This window comes from Cervus elaphus, chromosome 13, assembly GCF_910594005.1.
Source record: "Cervus elaphus chromosome 13, mCerEla1.1, whole genome shotgun sequence".
NCBI classification, from domain to species: Eukaryota; Metazoa; Chordata; class Mammalia; order Artiodactyla; family Cervidae; genus Cervus; species Cervus elaphus.
In genome coordinates, this window is record NC_057827.1 from 37,608,696 (window position 1) to 37,627,309 (window position 18,614).

General features: G+C 56.1%; 1 protein-coding gene across 6 annotated transcripts; it reads right to left on the minus strand.

The window, feature by feature from the left end:
- Nucleotides 1–3,144: 3,144 nt before the first annotated feature.
- Nucleotides 3,145–11,620, minus strand: ISLR2 (immunoglobulin superfamily containing leucine rich repeat 2). Of its 6 annotated transcripts, none has more exons than XM_043922442.1 (3): nucleotides 11,425–11,620; nucleotides 8,354–8,467; nucleotides 3,145–6,864 (listed from the first exon to the last, which is right to left on the minus strand). In XM_043922442.1, exon 3 carries the CDS (start codon nucleotides 6,854–6,856, stop codon nucleotides 4,604–4,606), a length of 2,253 nt encoding a protein of 750 aa, XP_043778377.1. In that variant the 5' UTR covers nucleotides 6,857–6,864; nucleotides 8,354–8,467; nucleotides 11,425–11,620; the 3' UTR covers nucleotides 3,145–4,603. The 6 variants fall into 6 exon arrangements, with proteins under 6 accessions (XP_043778377.1, XP_043778378.1, XP_043778379.1 ...); XM_043922443.1 differs by lacking the exon at nucleotides 11,425–11,620 and adding an exon at nucleotides 9,924–9,942; XM_043922444.1 differs by lacking the exon at nucleotides 11,425–11,620 and adding an exon at nucleotides 9,670–9,688.
- Between the last annotated feature and the right edge of the window lie 6,994 nt (nucleotides 11,621–18,614).

Here is an 18,614-nt window from a genome sequence, read left to right on the forward strand (position 1 = left end):
AGAGAACGCATATAATCCCTAGAAGGACAAGGTCCCCCAGTTTCTTTCGCTCATGCTTTTGCAGTCATGGTTCTTTCTTTATAGATGATGCCTTCTTTTGTGCAGACAGAAGGTCCCTCTTTCCCTGTGAAGTGCCCTGCAATGCAGGGGATGTGGGTTTGATTCCTGGGCAGGAACTAAGATCCCATGGGCCATTGAGCAACTAAGCCCCTCACCATGACTAAGACCTGACAGTTAAATAAAAAAAATAATAATAAGAAGAAAAAAATACTCCTTCAGAAAAATCCTCAAAAAAGAAAGTAGAGTTTAGAGAACTTATGTTTAAAAAAAAAAAAATCTGGGACAAGGCAGCCATAGCAAGATGCCATCCATCCCCTTTCCTTTATGTACCAAAATGCATCACCCTGATATCCCAGAAGGAAATTCAAGGTTAGAATCACCACCAGGGAATAGCAATTCAAACATTTACTGACTCAGGTAATCTTCAGAGATGTTAGCTTTAGTTGTGGGCGTTATTCAGGTTTCATGGGGGTGGTGGGGGTTGCATTCCAGACAGGCGATCAGGAAGCCAAGGACCCTGCACCAGCTGCTGCTTCCTCAAAGAAGCCCTGCCTCCTTTTGTCCTTCTATATTAATGGACTTTCTCTAACGATCTTCAAGATGGTTCTCTTTCCAGCTGATCTTTAGGAGACGCTGTGCGGCGGGGAGGGGGGCACGCCTTTCAAATCACCTTTCTGCAGACAGTTTTCCGATCTGATTCAAGGCCACATCCTGGGCATCTGGTTTCTGTAGCTCAAAGAATTACTGCTCCTGATAAATTGCTCCGAGTTCCAAGGCTACTGCTGTCATCCTGCATTCTCTGACCATTTTCCAGGTCCCCTTATACACACTTAGACTCTCTCTCTCTGTCTGTCTCTTCAACCCATTACACACCACTCCCACTCAAACAAGCTTTATGACAAAATGCACTGGAGCTAGGTGGCTAGCACAGCACCCGAAGCATACAGTAGAGGCTCACAAACGTGCTTTGCAGGAGAAACTGTGGAGCCCTGAAGCGAGGGATGGAGGCAGGGCTCTCACTTCCACACCTCTGTAGGTTCTCACAGAGCACGTGCCAAGGCAGTGTCAGTCCCCGGGGGCTGGAAGTGCGTAGGACACACATTTTAAATTGCTCAACAACCGGTTCCTTGGTGGGAGGCAGTGAACAGTGAGTTCCCGTGTCTGGATCCGTATAGACTGAGGTTGCACAGCTACCCAATAGGGACCGTATAGAAAAGAATCGAATCTCAGGGGGAGCAGGTGAATGAGTAAGTCTTTAGGGTCCCTTCCCATCCTGGGGTTTTATGACATTCCTTGTGGAAGCAAAAGGGGAGAGGCAGGAAGGAAAAAAAAAAAAACAGAGGAGAGAGGGGGAGGAAATGGAAGAACAAAATATAAAAAGAGACAGGAAGGAAGGCTGGAGGCTGGGTACCGTTCTATGCATGGGCCAGAAAGTGCGGAGTTCCTGAGAGGCTGGTGTCTCAATGGGCGGTGGACAGAGTGTCACAGCACCCTTCAGCACCCACCCATTCCTGTCATGTGGGCCAAGTGTTTGGGCCTGGCCCCACCCAGGGGGCATGAGGCCCACCTGAGCAGTGTGTTTATTAGGAAGCTTGGCCTGGCACAAAGGAGGGCAGAACTCTCAGCAACTCTGCACAGTCTCTTAGGGGCATGCAGGATCTTAGGAAGTCTCCAGGAGGGTTCTCAATCCTTAGAACAGAGGGGACAAGAAGGAGCCCTTAGCCCTCTGACCCTCCCCTCCCAAGATGAGAGGATTGTGTGGGACTGACATCGATAAGCACTCATCAGCCGGGCCTGTGTTCAAATGCAACCGTGTGGTTGGATTCAGGAACCAATCATAGAAATCGGGCCAGTCCCTGCCCCCTGCTCAAAAGCAGCATTTGCAGGTAGAACAAAGCAGCCCTCTTACTAAAAGATTATACTTCTGAGCTATGTCCCTGACAGTGGTGTGGGCTACAGTGTCGGGGCTTTGGGGCTGTGGCCCTCAGAGAGGAATCTTTCTCAGAGACAGCTGGCCTGGGAAGGCAAACTGTGCTCTGGCCCCGGGAAGTGTCCCAGCTGGGACAAGATGCTGGATGTCTGGACCTGGGCCTGGTCTCCAGACCGGCCTGATCCAGTTAGGAAGACCTGATACCCACAGAGAGGGAGAGGGATGAGAGACTCAAAGTGAGAAGTAGGGAGCGTAGGGACGGACTCTTCACCTGCCCCACTCTTTTCTATTCCTTTCCTCTTCCATCCTTCCTGGTGGTTCCCTACCCACATGACCCCTGCCTGGGGAGATGGGAGGAGATTCAGCTGAAACACACCAGCCCAATCCCAGAACTGTAAGCTGGACAGGAGCGTCACTCTTCATCCCTCTTCTCTCCTGTTTCCCACCCAAGAAGCCCCATTTCTAGGACTAAAATCAGTGTGCTTCCAATCCTGAGGGTACGTACCTCAGCCCACACCAGCATCACATGCCCTACCAGGGGCCCAGGCATCACTTCACTGAGCATCATCACTGCCACCACCAACACACACACACACACACACACACACACACACACACGGCCCCTGGGCTAAAGGTACCAGCTTGTTCTTTGGAGTTTTCCCCCTTTGCTGCTCTCCATCATTTGCCTGCTCTGTCCTTTGCAGGACTTGTGCCATCTTTTGTGCACAAGTCTTGCCCCTCTACCTCCTCGTAGAACCCAAGCTGGTGCTGACACATAGAAACGAGGCCGTCCTCACACACAGAGCCACAGCCCATCATAGTGTCAGGGTCAAACCAGGGAGGACTGTGCATGCTCTCACACTCACACACACACTCTGGAGCTCGCCAAGAGTTCAGTCTGCAGAAAACCACCCCTCCCTCCCTGCTAACCTTCCCCACTCACTTGCAGCCTCCCCCATCCCACTTGGTCTCCTCGGAGTTGGAGGCGCCAAGAGTAGGCACCAGGGTGTAAACACCTGGAAAAAATCACAAAGCAGTCAAGCAAAAAATCACACAAAGGACACCAAAAGGAGGATCCCAGGGGCTCCTTCCTCCTCAGGTTTCCACTTGCATCCCCTCCCTCTGTCCCCCCGACAAAGAGTCACCAAGCCCAGTCCAAATCGATTGTTTTATTGACTGTTTACATCATACAGACGCCTTTAGAAAAGGGCGCGGGCTCCAGGGGGCTATTCCGCCCCGAGGCCGCACTTGTGCTGCGCTTCACCGACAGGCCTGGTCCCCGATGCCCCCAACCCCCCACCCCAATCCCTAGGCTTTTCTGCAAGAACGAAAAAAGACCACCGCCCGAGTCGCCGCGCCGCGTCCCCTCTCCCCGCCCTCCCTCCCGCCCGCCTCCCAACACTACACTTGACACACTTTTACGGGACACAGACTTTTCGCCTACAGAGCACGCTCGTCTAGGACTACAGCGGGGCAAACACTATTCCCGCAGAAGGAGGGGCGGGGCGGGGAGGCGCGAACATCCGTGGCTTTTCTCCATCCGGACCCCGCCGCACAGTCACGCGCAAGCTTTGTGTGAACCGGGGCACTAGCCCTTCCTGGGAGGCCGAATCCAGGAGGCCAGAGCAGGCTTCCTGCCCCCCTTCCCGCACCCTCGGCCCTTCTCGATCTGAGGTCCAGGCCGCGAGCAGCGGCGGAAGTGGAGCTGTCGAATCTCCGGAAACCCCAAGTCCCTCACAACGAAATTGGCCGGGGTCCAAGGCCGCACCCTCCGCGGAAAAAGGGTGCGTGGTTCTCCGGCACTTTAAGTTAGGGGAGAGGGCGAGAGAAGACGGATTCCCCCCACCCCCAGACACACACACACACACACACACACCCAGTTTTCCCCAGAGGCAAAGAAGGGAGTGTTAGCACCAGACCCGGAGAGTCGCTGTCTTGGAAAAAAACGAAAATACGAAAATCGGAGTGCGGCGCTGAAATGCGCCCCAGGCACCCGGCTCGGCTCCAGCCGGTCCGAAGTGGAGATGCGATGAAAGTACAGAAGCGTTTGGTTGCCAGTCAGGAGGGGGCTTTGAAACTAGAAACTGGGGATTGCCGCCGAATCCTGGCCTCTGGGATGCGCAGCCCCCAAAAGGGCACAGTAGGGGGTTGGGGCGGGACCCCATAGCGCTCCACGCCAGGGACGTCTGCTGGGGGTCCTGGGCTGACTGCGAGCCACAGCATGACCATCCGATATTTCCAACGTCTTCTTCCATTTCCTTCGGCTTCCGAGCCCACAGTGAAGTGGGCTCCCGGGCGGGATTGCGCAGATAATTGGAGTGGGAATGGAGAGGCTTGGAGTTCGCCTCACGGTCAGCGGATGTTGTCTCATACAGGGAGGGAGGAGCAGGGGACCTGTGCTTGCCTGGAGGGGAATTCAGCCCACAGGGACAACGACCATCGTGGGTGGGACTGGTGAAGTCGTCCCACTCCCCACTGGACGCCCCCAGTAGTCAGGGTAAGGGGGTGGAGTAAGTGAAGGTGGGGTTGGGCATAAATCATAACAGCCCTATGCCTCTCCTTCCAAATACCCGAGGTCGGGGACGGGGATGGGCTGCCAGGTAGGCTGGGGGTTCAGCCCGCTGTCTGCCTGTAGTTGCCGTTAATCTCCTGGGCGATGTCAACCGCTTCGGCACCCAGGGGAAGCCGGTCACTGTACTCGGAGCCCGCCTCGAACTCCTCTTGGTTGGCCTTGGACTGGGATTCCACCAGCGAGCAAGCCGCCAGGCTCTCCTCTCTCTGCAGGTCCCCAGTGGGGTCCCCCTGCTCTACGTCTTCGTCGAGGCCCTCCCCGGGGGCCTCTTCTGGCTCCTCCCCTCCCGCCTCGCCACCCGCGGGATAGCTTTTCTCGGACTCGAGGTAGGAGGCGCGAGGGTCGAAGTCGGCGGCGATGCGCTTCTCCATGGGGTCGGGGGCTTGCGGCCTCAGGATAAGGCGGTAGGGCTTGCCTGGGTGTTTGGCCAGCAGATGGCAGCAGGCGGCCCCCAGCAGGGGCACGGTGGCCAGCACCAGGAGGAACACGCTCACCGCCACGATCACCAGCAGCGAGGGCAGCTCTTTCTTGGTGGCGAACACCACCTGCACGTGGCAGGCCTCGCCTGCCAGCGCCAGGCACACGGAGTAGTTGGTGCCGGGCCGCAGGCCACGGAACCAGTAGGCGTTGACGCCCTCCTCGACACGCGACCACTGCACTGCTGCGCCGCCCCCCGCCGGGCACAGGTAGAGCAGGCGCAGTGGCCGCCGCCCGGGTCGCCCTCCTCCCGCAGCGCCCCCTGGCCCCGGGCCCCAGCGAGCCGCCAGGGGCGTCAGCTGCACCCGCGCCTCCCTCTCCGCCACGTCCAGCGCGATGACGCCCAGCTCGAAAACGTGAGGCTTGAGCTCTGCGCTCTGGTTGAAGGCGTGGTTGGACACGTACCGCGAGGGGTCCCCGTGGCCACAGCGCTGCTCCTCCATTGGGTCAGCGGGGACCTGGTCTTCCGCCTCTTCACCCTCACCTGCCTCCTCCTCCGCCTCCTCCTGCTCCGGCCCCATCTCTGAATCCCCGAGGACACTAACCCGGCCCACGCCTTGGCCTTTGATTTTGCCTTCGGGCTTAGACGTTAGGACGCTGTTGCCCCGGGTTTTGGCTGTGGACTTACGCTCAGAGGTTGGAGCCTGCCCATCAGGGTCTCCCCCTGCGCCAGGAGCGTGCTTTGGGGGGCCGGCAGCTGCCACTGCCACGCGTACCGACGTGGAGTTGGCACCCAGCTCGTTGTGGGCACGGCAGGTGTAGACGCCTGCCTCCTTGGCACTCAGGAAGGGCACCAACAGGGAGCCATTGGTGAGGGCCAGGAAGCGCGGGGTGGCTGGGGGAGCCGGCCAGGCGTGTGCTGGAGTCGGGGTTGGGGCCTCTGTCTGCGTTGGCCCGTCCCCATCTCCTTCCTCCTCCCCGTCTTCCGCCCCGTCCCCGCCGTCCTCCCCGCTCAGGACCAGCGGGGCTAGCACTACGGTGCCACCCGGGATCTGAAGTTGCCATTGCAGGCGGGGCGTGGGGTGTCCTTCGGCGACGCAGTGTACCATGAGCGTCAGGCCGGAGGGCAGCGGGCTGCCCGGCGCCTCGGGCGGCGGCTCCACACTCAGACGCACACCGGGCGGGACACAGGACAGGGCGGGCAGGCGGTGCACCGGCACGCCCTGCAGCGCAGGAGGCGAGGCGCACGCGATGGAGTCGGGCTCCGGTAAGGAGACCCGGGTGCTCGCGGCCCAGGCCTGCAGCCACACAAGACTGCAACTGCAGTGGAAGGGGTTGTGGTAGAGTTGCAGATGCGACAGCGCGCTTAGCGCGTCGAAGGTGCCAGGAGCCAGTGTGCGAAGCCGGTTGTTGTTGATGCGCAGGGAGCGCAGATCAGGCAGCGCACCGAGTGCGTCCCGGGGCAACGAGCCCAGGCGGTTGTGGTTCATCTTGAGCAGCTGTAGCGCGCTCAGGTTACGCAGGTCGCTCCATGGGAAGCTGGATATGAGGTTGTGGCTCAGGTCGAGGTTCTTGAGCTGACTCAGCACGGCCAGCGAGCCGGGTTCCACCGTGCGCACCTCATTGTGCGCCAGCCACAGCGAGGTGACCTGCGTGACGTCGGCGAAAGCCCCGCGCCGCAGTACGGTGATCTTGTTCGCCGACAGACTGAGGGTCGTCACGTTGGCCGGCAGTCCTTCTGGCACCTCGCGCAGCTCCTTGTAGGCGCAGTCGGCGAACTGGTGAGCGTACTTGTCCACGCAGGCGCACGGCTCTGGGCACGCTGCGGCCGCTCCTAGCAGCGCCCAAGCCAGACACAATGCCCTCAAGGGCACCATCGCTGATCCTGCAGGTGGAAACGGGGGTGAGGGGGTGGTAGGCGTGGGGTGGGGGGACAAGGGTGGGCATGGGAGAGGGAGGGGGCAGGCGTAGGACGGGGAGAGGGAGGGGGAGAATGTGACTCACGAGCTCCAGCTTCCCTCCCCTGCCAAGCTCTGCCTCCTGTAAACCTGTCTAGGGCAGATCCCAGGGCTCTGGTAACTTTCTGCTCTGGGCCCAGAGTCTCTCTTAGGCACGAGTTGGAGCTCAATAAGTCTCGGGATTCAATGCGTGCTCCCTCTCAGGACTTCCTTTTCTAGCAGCCTCCTACCTCGCCCTTTTCTCTCTACCTATCCGGTCAGCCTGGGGCTAGACCTTCCACAGGCTGGGCCGCTACCCGGTCTGCCCTGAGCTTTGCCCTGATCCCTGACTCTTTCTAACCCTAGGTTTAACTCAGTGAAAGGGATACATAGGCTATTTTTGTCCGTGACCCTCTGTCCTCCCTTGAACTCTTTGTCCCACTGCAAAGAACTCGCCCACACACGCCCATACAGTCGCTGGACAATGCAACACAAGCCCAGGCACCTGCCATCAAACCGGGACTTCTGTTTAGGGGTTTAGGGGGTCTCAACACATTTCACAGACAGACAAACACAAAGACACCCAGACCGAGGCACCATATACTCTGGAGCCCTCATTGTTCTCTGAACTGAACACAGCATTTGTACACCGTCCTCCAGCACCGGGCAAGGCGCCTTCCTGTTCATTGTTGCAACTGACAGACATCGGGGCACAAGTCCTCACACCGGCTGACCCACATACCGGGACACAGGTGGGCACTTGCGCCTGCACACAGCCCTCTGAGACTGAAATCCCAGCGGCTCAGCAAAACGTGTGAACTTGCTGCAGGTGGCAAGAAGACTGGGCCGGGGACCGGGAAAGCAGACTCGCCTGGCCCCTCTCGGGCTGCAATCAAAGCTGCCTTTCCTGGGGGGCTGCAACTCCAGGGAGGGGAAAACCATCAGGGCTGCTCGGTCAACCTTCCTTCTCCAAGCTGGGACCAAGAGCAATGGAGGGACGTCACTAAAGGTTCTCACTCCCCCCTCAGGACCTCCCATGGGGGGAGGGGGTGTCCCTGGCCAGTGGGGTCAAGGTGGCTGTCACCAGCTAATCAAGTAGAAGGTTCAAGATTTGGCCTCTCTTCTGCAGCCCGGATGCCTGAGGACGCCCCCCAGCAAAAAAAAAAAAAAAAAAAAAAAGATTCTTATCCCCAGTCACAACAAACGGCGCCTACAAACAGAATCCCCCCTCCCACTTAGGGCTCCTGACAGGTTGGCAGAGCCCCTCCCACACTCTGGTCTTTAGAACCCGCATCCCCACTCCCTCTTGTTCCCGAGGGAAGGCCCCTCCCCTCTGCTCCCCCGTCTCCCGCTTGCTAGAGCCAGCAGGGTCTGACACCCTGGACGGAATCTACCCCTTCCTGGGTCAGGGTTGTGCAAGTGGTCTCCGAGGCTTACCGGCTGCTCTCCAACTCTCCGTGCGCTGCGCTCGGGTTGCAACCCCCTCTCCAGACTCGATGTCGCGGAGCCAGGACGACAGCCCAAGGGCGCTTCCCACATCTGTTGCTGCGACTGTAGGGGAAGATGGTAGAGAGGCAGAGAAAGGGACAGGTAAGTTGCGGATTCCCCTGGCCCTGCGGTCCCACTTCAGTTTTCCTTTTCGCATCTGTCTCCCCCTACCTCTCACCGGCTGCAGATTGAAGAGTCCTCGCGGGCTGCGGGGCTTTGCGCAGCCTCTCCTACCTCCCGCATCATCTACATTTGTTAAAGCCGTAGAGATTCTTCCCCTGGTCACAAAGAGGCGCCCCCACGCCCACCGCCCTCGACTTGGCTCTTTCCAGTTCACCACACTCCCACAACCCACGTTCCCCCTACATCTACACATCTGCAGACATTATCACTATTCTTAATTATACAGCCCCCTCCCCCCCGTTCAAACAAGTTGGCTCAGACACTGACCCTCACACCGTCCACACAGTTGCTCTTCAATATTAGAATTACCCATAATCATGTAATAATCGCGCCAATGTGTTGATCTCTCTCTATGTTCACACACATTTTCACTCGCCGGTGAGTATTCACACCCGGGACACTCACCATTCCCCTCCTCCTGCACGCACACACATTCATGCGCACTCACCCTCACGTCCGGGTCCCGCCAGGGCCCGTTAGCTTTGCTGCTAATTGAATGCGAGCCTCTTTTACGCCCCGCAACACGTGAGACAAACCATCTTTGAGGAATTGGGGGAAGGAAAGGCGCACGCCTGAAGTGGGGGAGGCGTGTCTTTGCCTTAAAACTCTTTCTGCAAAGGCAGGCGGTGGTGCCGACAGACCTCGCCCGGGACTGACTGAGCTGCGCGCCTCCCGGCTCGCGCGGACCCTTCCTTCCCGCACCCTCGCTGCTAGCCGCCTCCTCCCCGAAGCCACGTTCAACACGATGCATAATTGATAGTGTTAGCAGAGCGCCTCACCCTCCCTGCTATTTTTGCCTGGATCCGGGCAGCTACGAGCCCCTGTTTTCCCCGCCCCCACCCCACCCCCAACAGCCCAACCCGGAGACTAGAACGCACCGCCCTACTGGGCGCGCGGAGAAGCGACGCTCCCCTCCCCAGCCCACCACCGCCCCAGCCCAGCCTCCTCAGCTGGACTGCGCACGTCTTGTCTTTTGTGGCTAACCCAGCGCTTGAAGCCCACCGCCCAGCGCACGGGACCGTGCGTATCGCCAGGGCGCGTGGGTACCAGCCTGCGCTCCCAGGAAGCCCGCCCAAGCGCACCCAAGCGCCTCGCTCTCTGGTCTTGCTAGCTTGGGGCTCCGAGGCTGCAGCAGACGGCGAGATGGAGAGGCATGGTTACAAAACGTCTGCTCCTTTTGAGCACTGTGGGTTGGGGATGTAAGGCTTGAGCATCTCTCCCTCCTCCGCCCCCACCAACGTCTTCACAGTCTAACCAGCGAACACACCATCAGCCACCCCCCCCTCACTATCCCTGAAAGCCTCCGCAGCCCCGATACCGCCCTACTGTCTCACACCCTCACAGAACAGTCGGCCTCAGCAGACTCGAATATTTGCTGTTCCTGTCTCTGGCGAAACTCCGACATTTCTTCTAGCGACAAGAAAGTGGAGGCGCAGGGATGTCCAGGCATTTGTATAGAACTCGACTTCCGTCCCCACCCCCACCCCCCAGTGTCCATGATAGCCCTGGAGACAGAGTTGCTGACCAGAATCGGAAAGGGGGGTGCAGGCTCGGGGGAACATGCAGAGCCCCATTCCTTCCTCGGTTTTTCCATAGACGCTGAGCACTCTGGGGGCTCTTGGCCCCCCAGCCCTCACTCCGGCCAAAGCGGTCTCTGGAGGTGGGTCGGTTTGGGGCCTCCGAGATCAATCTTCCTATTTGAATTTGAACATTTTAATGAGCTGAGTAGGTGGGGGAGAGCGACGGGTGAGGAGCGCTGCATCTAAAGAGACCACCCCACTAGGGGTTCCGAGGAGGCTTTGTAAATTAAATATGAACAGACTGCTCCATGCATACTCCGCATCCTTTCCGCTCTCCTATTCCTGCCGTACCTACAGGCAGCCCTGATGGGACCAGCGCATCTCATCAACCCAGAAGTCAGAACCCTGAACTTCACTCCACTTGCCTGTGTCTGTAATCCCTATAGACGCCACCGGGGAAGGGCGATGGGGGCACCCAAAGGGAGAAGGTGTCTTCGAGGAGGGAGGAGGGGTAAGAGGCTCTTGACCGCGGGGTAGGGGCAGCAGGAGCATGTCCCTAGTTCAGGAGTGAGTCCGGGTGGGGTGGGGGTGGGGGATTGGGCCTGGCTAGGTGGGGGAATGGCGCCGGCCGCCGGGCCTGGCACAGCCTCTTTGTCTGCGCAGTAAGGGGAGTTTCCTGGGTGTACAGTCTGAGCGTCTTGAGCATCTTGAAGGGCAATTCCAGGAGCCTTGGTCTAGTAAGAGAGATCTGGGGGAGATGGGGGCCCTGCAGCCCGGGTGGAGAATAGAGTCCTGGATGGGGGGTCCTGGAGACCTTTCTTTGGCAGGGGTAGGGGCGCCTGGCTTAAAGGCAGTGACCTAGACTCAGGCTTGGAGGCTGGTAACTTGTGGACCAGTTTTCACTAACCCCCCCTCCCGTTTTGGTTCTTTTTGCCTTCAGCTAGGAAGCGTCAGGGGAGGCAGGGATGGGGTAACTCGGAAGTGTTGAGGGACTGGAAGACAGAGGCTGGGGAATGGAAGGAAAAATGACCTCTCTCTCCGCAGAAGAACTTCCTCGACCTCGGGGACTCGCCCCACCTGGGGACCTCTGGGACCCGCGAGCCAAGAAAGATCCCCTTCCTTGCTCTTTTGCCAGGGATGCAGAAGCCCGGGGAATCTGGCAGGGAGACAGGGCTCCAGGCGCCTGGAGTGGGGCTAAGGGCGCAGTGGCCACCCAGGAGAGGGCGTCAATTCCCGCGGACCCCCGCAGCTCCCGCCCACTCTCCTGCAAGCGCTTTTGTTCCCCGAGCCTGCCTTGGGGGAAAAGACAACCCTTACCCCCGCCTTGAACCCTGAAGAGTTCAGTGCCCGCCCGGGCAGGGCTGGAGCCCGAGTCGCCCCGGGAAGAGTCCGCCGAGGCCTCGGTTGCGAGCTACGGCTCCAGGATCAGCCTCCAAGCTCCTCTTGGAGAAGGCTGCGCGCATCTCCACCGGCGCCGCCAGGCGCGCAGGAGCCAGCCTCTCTAATGTTTGTAATGTGGATGATGGTACAGTTACTGAAGGGCTGGGGAACCGGGAGCGAAGATACCACCCCCACCTCCGCCCACGTCTTTTATGGTTAAAGAAACAGACACCTAATTAGGTGCGTGGAAATAGGGGAGAGAAGAGGTACAAGTTTCCAAGACGCCAGCGTGGAGCGCCCAGATTTGAAATCTAGGCTAAGGTTTTTGGACCAGGCTGCGGTGCCGACCCTAGATACACCCAGAGAGGATAACTCGAGCTCTTGGCAGCTTTTTGTGGACTTTTAGCTGCGACCTTGCCGATCCTCACGGTTCCGAGGGTAGGGAGAGTTGAAACCCCCTGGATCCCGGCACTAGGCTACCCCCGATTCTGTCTATTCAAAGCTCGGGCCCAGGCCTGGTTCGTGCGCGCCCCCTGCTGGAAGCAGCCTGCCGGACTCAGGCGCAGGGCAGGGGCTGGGGTACCTTGGGCCGGGAGGTTCTGAGGCTCGAACCCGGGCTGGGACCGAAGCCTGCGCGGCTCCCGGTTCTGCATCCCGCGGTGAGACATTCCGAAGTGGGACATGCTAACCCAAGCACCAAAGCTTTCGTCCCCATGCCCACCCCTCAGCGAACGTCCTAGGAATCTGCAGGCTCTTCACCCCCGCACAACACAGGCACAGTCCCCGCTTTGCACCCTGCTGTTTCCCACGCCCAAGGCACAATTGGTACCCTCTGGATACTCGGTGAGCAAGAAGAAGTTTAGTTCTCTTGGGAGGAAGCCACCCTGTACTCCTCCCCCACCTGCCCTGTGCGGGCTAAGGGCTTTCTCTTTGAGTCCAGGACCCAGGCCTAGACCGGAAAGAAGGGAATGGCAACCCATTCCAGTACCCTTGCCTGGAAAAATCCCAAGGATGGAGGAGCCTGGCAGGCTACAGCCCATGGGTTGCAAAGAGTCGGACATAACTGAACGACTAACACACACACACACACACACACACACACACATACGCACACAGGCCTAGAAGGCCGACCTTAAGTCTTCTGATTTTGCCAGACCTCGCCACCTCAGGCGAAGAGTTGACTCATTGGAAAAGACCCTGATGCTGGGAGGGATTGGGGGCAGGAGGAGAAGGGGACGACAGAGGACGAGATGGCTGGATGGCATCACTGACTCGATGGGCATGAGTTTGAGTGAACTCTGGGAGTTGGTGATGGACAGGGAGGCCTGGCGTGCTGCGATTCATGGGGTCGCAAAGAGTCGGACACAACTGAGCGACTGAACTGAACTGAACCTATAAAATGCCTCAATCTGAAAAATAAAATCTCTTTCAAGCTCTAAGAAGGAAATAGAAAACTGCAGAGTTGGAAGTAGTAGACGTTTGATGAAATGTTTAGGACATATAACACTCTGCAGACCGTTCCGTTGCAACTGCATGCAGAGTTGTACATGCCCTTATATTTATTTACTGCCTTCCTAAAGAAAAGCTTGATGCTTTTTAAAGGAAAAGAACAAAAATCCAAACATCCATAATGCACAGTGTCCAATCAAAACTTATTGTACATGTAAAGAAGGTGGATATAGGACCCGTAACTAAGAGAAAAAATAAGTCAACAGAAATAGAAATCACAGAGATGACGGCATTAACAGACAATGACTTGGAAATCATGCCCTTGTACTTAATGTGACAGGCGGGTGATTTAATGAAAGAACAAGGGTCTCTGAGAGTAAGAAAGCCAACCCAGAAGGGCATCACATATCTTCAGCATAGCAACTTATTCAGAAGACCCTTCCCACCTGCCTTCCAGCCAAAATCTCTTAAACACACAGCTCCCACCTTTCAGCTTCTGTAGTCCTTGTTTATAAAACCACAACCCCCTCCCTCCAGCCGTCCCCAACCTTGGCTCAGATGATAAAGAATCTGCTGGCAATGCAGGAGACCTGGGTTTAATCCCTGGGTCAGGAAGATCCCCTGGAGAAGGCACGGCAACCCACTCCAGTATTCTTGCCTGGAGGGTTCCATGGACAGAGAAGCCTGGTGGGCTACAGTCCTTAGGGTCCAACAAAGAATTGGACACGACTGAGCGACTAACACACTTCAATCCCAACTTCCATCTCTCCTTCTCCTCATACACACTCTACATAGTGGTTAGGAGGGAAGGTGCTAGCATCTAACTTCACCGTGTATGCACTGTGTGACCTTGGTCAAGTTACTTAACCTCTCTGTGTGGAGTGGGGGGAGTGGAGTGGAGGGTATAAACAAGAATAACTGTTTTATTGGGTTGCTGTGAGGATTAAATGAGTCAATGCGTGCAAAACACTGGCACTTAGGTAGTGCTCAGAAATGAGCTATTCCCCCCCTCCCAACAATAGCTAGAACTAACCATCATTGTTGTCTCACAGCACTGGGTACAGGTATGATATGTTCTGCTGAGCGTGCTCCAATATGCTTGTGTACTGCCTCTCCAGTAGGAAGAAAGGCCTTGGCCCTCCCCCCAAAATCTCTCTTCACTCCTCCTGTGCCTCCCACACAGCATGGCATAGGTAAAAATCAGAATTGCTATTATTATTATTTGTAAAGTCTTCTAGTCTCAGACGCTTAAACCCAGGTTCTCATATTTGCAGCTGTCTCCAGCGTGCCTGTTTGGGAAGAGAGACCTGCAGCTGCAGGCTTGGAGAAAGGGTTTTAATTAAAACCACAATCTGTTTAAGTATTTATTGGACTCTGTGACTTTAATTATTTTCTAGGGAAAAACAGAAAAATCCACATTTGCATATGGGAAGACTGTTGATTTCAGAGGAAAGTAGCAACCTGTGGCAGTTTGCTGGAGGCAACTGGGAAGAATTTCCTGAATGGTTCAAATGAAGTTCGACATTATTAATAAGCTGGAATCCAGTCCATGACCTTCCTCCCAGTGCTTTCATGAAATTAGCTTAACTTGCTGGCAAGGCGCTTTATTGCCATCAAAATTAACGGCAGCTTTTCCAGTGGCATCTCATGTAATTATCTGAGTCTGTGCTTGTCTCACCAAAGATGGGAAACTCCCGCCTGGAAGACACAACACGCCTGCCAGAGCAACATGCTTAGCTATTCTACCCAGTCCAGGCATGACTGGAACTCCCAGAGCTGGAGTCCTGGGCAGCCAGCCTCTCCATGGCAGGGGGAAGCAGGGGCAGGGAGGCCAGGGAATCATTTATGATGCTTCCATCTGCAGATAAAAGAATGCCCATCTTTAAAGTGTGTTAAACTATTAAGTGCATCATCTCACAAGCAGGAAGCAGGTCTGGCTTCAGGGCTGACTGATTCAGTAGCTCAATGACAGTGGCAGGCTTGGGGTCTTCTGTCTCCTCTCCCATTCTCAACAGGGCTTCAACTTGAGCCTCATGTCCCTCAGAGTCACTGGAGGGCTTTGGCAGCAGCTGGGATAACATGCTTATCAGTAGCAGACCCCAGAAGAGAGAGACTAGATTCTCTTTCCAGAAGCTATTGCCTCTCCTTAGGTCTTATGGACACATATTGGCTTAGGACTCTCCATCTTTGAGCCAGTCACTGGCAAAGGGGATAGGATTGATTGGCTTAGAGTAATCATCTAGTCCTGAAATGGATGTTGAAGAGTCAGTCCGAAGATTCACTACAAGCAAGAAATCTTTCAATAGAAGTTGGGCAATTGCATGATCAGAGTAATCTAACATTGTATTAAAATGAATTGAGGCTAACATAATTATAATGAACCATAGTAGATACCTCTTATCTGGAAAAAAAGACCAGATTATGTCCACAGATTGTGACCAGGGTCAGGGAGCTCTCTTGAGCAGGCATACAGACTAGAGGATTCTCTGCTTTCATAGAATTCTTGAAAGGATAAAAATCTGTTCTTGGAAATGCCAGCGCTGGATCCAAAGCTATTTTGGGAGCCGTGGAAGTTTCAGTCGTTAGTTGGGTATTTATGAACAGGAGATGTTTCTGAATTCAAAGACTGTTCCTACATGACTTCACATCCTGAACATGTCACTGGGTCCCATGGCAAGGGAGAGAGGCATTTTACTGTCGAGGTGGAAAACAGGAGGAAGAATTCTACTGGTCTTGTGAAGAACGCGGAGGTGGCACGAAGGTGCCAGCTTCCCACATTTGCTGTGTGATCTCAGGCAACTCCTCGGCCTCTCTCATTCTAAGCCTCTATCGTTGGGAAGGTAGAAGAATGGGCTAGAAGAGCTCTGAGGCCCTTCCAGGGCCGCTGTCTGGGGTGCTGCGGCTTGAGAAGCAAGCTTGCAGGTTGAATTGAGGCCTCTAGGGGGCGTCTGCCAGGGCTTCCTGCAGGAGGGGCTCTTCATAAAGTCTGGGGACTACCTCTTGCCCTCCTCCTCATGCCCCCAGACAGGTTTTTTGTTACCCTCCCACCACACTGCAGCCTACCCTATCTCTTGAGGCCATCAGCATCCCTGCGCCCAGGAGCTCACCCCTCCCCAGAGTGCTGTCCACAACTCTGTGGTCAGGGGGACTCCTGTTTCAAAACACTTCCTGAAGGTCCTTCACTTTGTAGGAGTCTAGGGGCAGAGGGTGTGATGTGATTAGAGATTAAATCCAATCAATGAATATTTCAAGAATGTGGCAAGTAGGCTTAGGAAGAAAGACCAAGGTTGCCAGGGACTCCCTGGCTGGTGGAGTGCGGTGGGGGTGGGGATGCAGAAGGGATTCCAACTCTTCCAGCAGTTGAGGCCACTTTTCTCTGTTCTGGGGCCCTCGGCTCTCTCTTGCCTGGCATTATCAGAGGACTTGGAGAGAAGATCACAATAAATATGTTAGAGACTCTCCCCCCCAACCCAGTGTGGTCTCTGGCAGAGCCCACAAGGGCAAGCAAGGCCCAGGGAACCTCCGCCACCTCCATCCCTCAGGCTCAAAGCTCCTGGAGGGTCACCCAGGGTCTCTGCATCCGCTGTCCCCATCAAAGCCCATGGGGGTCATGTGGCTGTCCCCATCAAAGCCCATGGGGGTCATGTGGCTGTCCCCATCAAAGCCCATGGGGGTCATGTGGCGGCATGGACTAAATTGAATTTCCTCCTGGGAATCTTTAGTCTCCTGTGGCCATCAGGCTTTTCATTTGGTTGTTTTTTTTTTTTTTTCATTTATTTTTATTAGTTGGAGGCTAATTACTTTACAATATTGTAGTGGTTTTTGTCATACATTGACATGAATCAGCCATGGATTTACATGTATTCCCCATCCCGATCCCCGCTCCCACCTCCCTCTCCACCCGATTCCTCTGGGTCACGGTTTCCCAGAGAGCAGAAGGGAGACAGGGATTCGCACCCCAGTGATCCATTAAGGAAATGCCTCAGCAGAAACCAGCAAGGGAGAGGGGAGGCAGGAGAGGAAAGGGAGGAAGCCAAGCCAGGGTGTGAATTCAGGCAGGCTCAGCCTGATCCCAGGAAGCTCTAGGCATAATCACACCTCAGAGTTTGCCCTGATTTAGGGAGGGGAGCTTGGCTTCCACAGACACAGATAGATATTCTCAAGGGGCTGCCCCTGGGATTGGAAGCTTCCAGGCATTTCCCTCTCTGTGCCTGTAGGCAATCAGTTTCAGCAGCCTAAGGGCAGGCCTTGGAAGAAAGTTGCAGGTGTGAGCTGTCAGAAGTAAAGCGCACAGAGGCAGGGACTCTCCTGGTGGTCCAGTGGTTAAGAATCTGCCTCCCAATGCAAGGGACGCAGGTTCAATTCCTGGTCTGGGAACTAAGATTCCATGAGCCAAGGAGCAACTAAGCGCATGCACTACAACTACAGAACCCATGGGCTCTGGAAAGAAGCCTGCACCACAACCAAGATCCCACCTGCACCACAACCAAGATCCTACCTCCACCTGCTGCAATGACCCAACACTGCCCACCCCCTCCCCAGAAGCAGAGGGATGGCAAGCAGAGACAGGTTTGCTACATCATTCTTCCACAAATATTAATTAATTGAGTCTCCCCACCCCTGCTAGCTCAGCTGGTGAAGAATCTGCCTGCAATGCCAGAGACCTGGGTTGGGAAGATCCCCTGGAGGAGGGCATGGCAACCCAGTCCAGCATTCTTCAACCCACTTCAATATTCTTGCCTGGAGAATCCCCCTGGACAGAGATGCCTGGTGGGCTACAGTCCACAGGGCCGGGGGCAGGGGTGGTCACAAAGAGTCAGCAACTATGAGCAACTGAGCAACTATGCAGAGCCCCCACCATGTTACCAGGTGCCCTGCTTGACCTGGGCATGGCTGTGAACCAGGCAGACGCCGTCTCTGCCCTAAGAGAGCTGATGTGCGCCTGTACCTCCCAGCATGATCAGATCTCCTGTGTGTATGAACCAGCTTCCGGAAGGCAAGCATCCCTTGGATGGGCTCCAACAGGTCACCTGGGCTAAAGTCAGAAGGACTCTCTGAAGCCTGCACCTGCCTGCGATGCAGGACAGATAGGGAGCTGTCTGGATTTGCAAAGCATAAGAGCTCAGGCCCTGGAGGTCCTCTCTCCCTACCTCTCCACCTTACAGGAGAGAAGACAGGCCAAGACAGAGGTCACAGAGCAGGCGGGGTTGGGAGATGCCCCCAGCAGGCAGCTTCTCTGAGATGCCCTCCCAGGGCAGTCTGAGCTCGGCGGCCATCACTGACCTTGCTGATTCTCAAGGTCCCTTGAAACTCTCAGGAGGTGTGGCCTCTCCGACGGCAGAGGGCAGGTGTTTCTGGAGTGGGTCAGGTGCTCCAACTTCGGGTTTCTTGTATTAGTCCCCTGTCCTCCTCCGGGCCTCGTGGTCATCAGCAGCAGAGCCATGCCCATGTCTGAGCCAGACTGAGGTTGGGCCCTGGATTGGAACAGCCCTGATTACAGCCCTCAGCCAGGCAGCTGGCTGGGGCAGAGGTTTGGAGAAATGAGAGCCCTCCTCAGTGGGTCTCGGCCTGATGCAGAGGGGCCTCCGATCTGTAGCCAGGCAAGTCCAGTTCTAAGGTCACCCCTTGGTGACCACCAGGTAGAGCTCAGCGTAAGGGGATCCAGAACAGGAGATCAG

Coding starts and splice junctions, on each gene's coding strand:
- ISLR2 (XM_043922440.1), bottom strand. Junction 6,865..8,353: donor GGAGAGTTGGAGAGCAGCCG/GTAAGCCTCGGA, acceptor TTCCACCTGCAG/GATCAGCGATGGTGCCCTTG.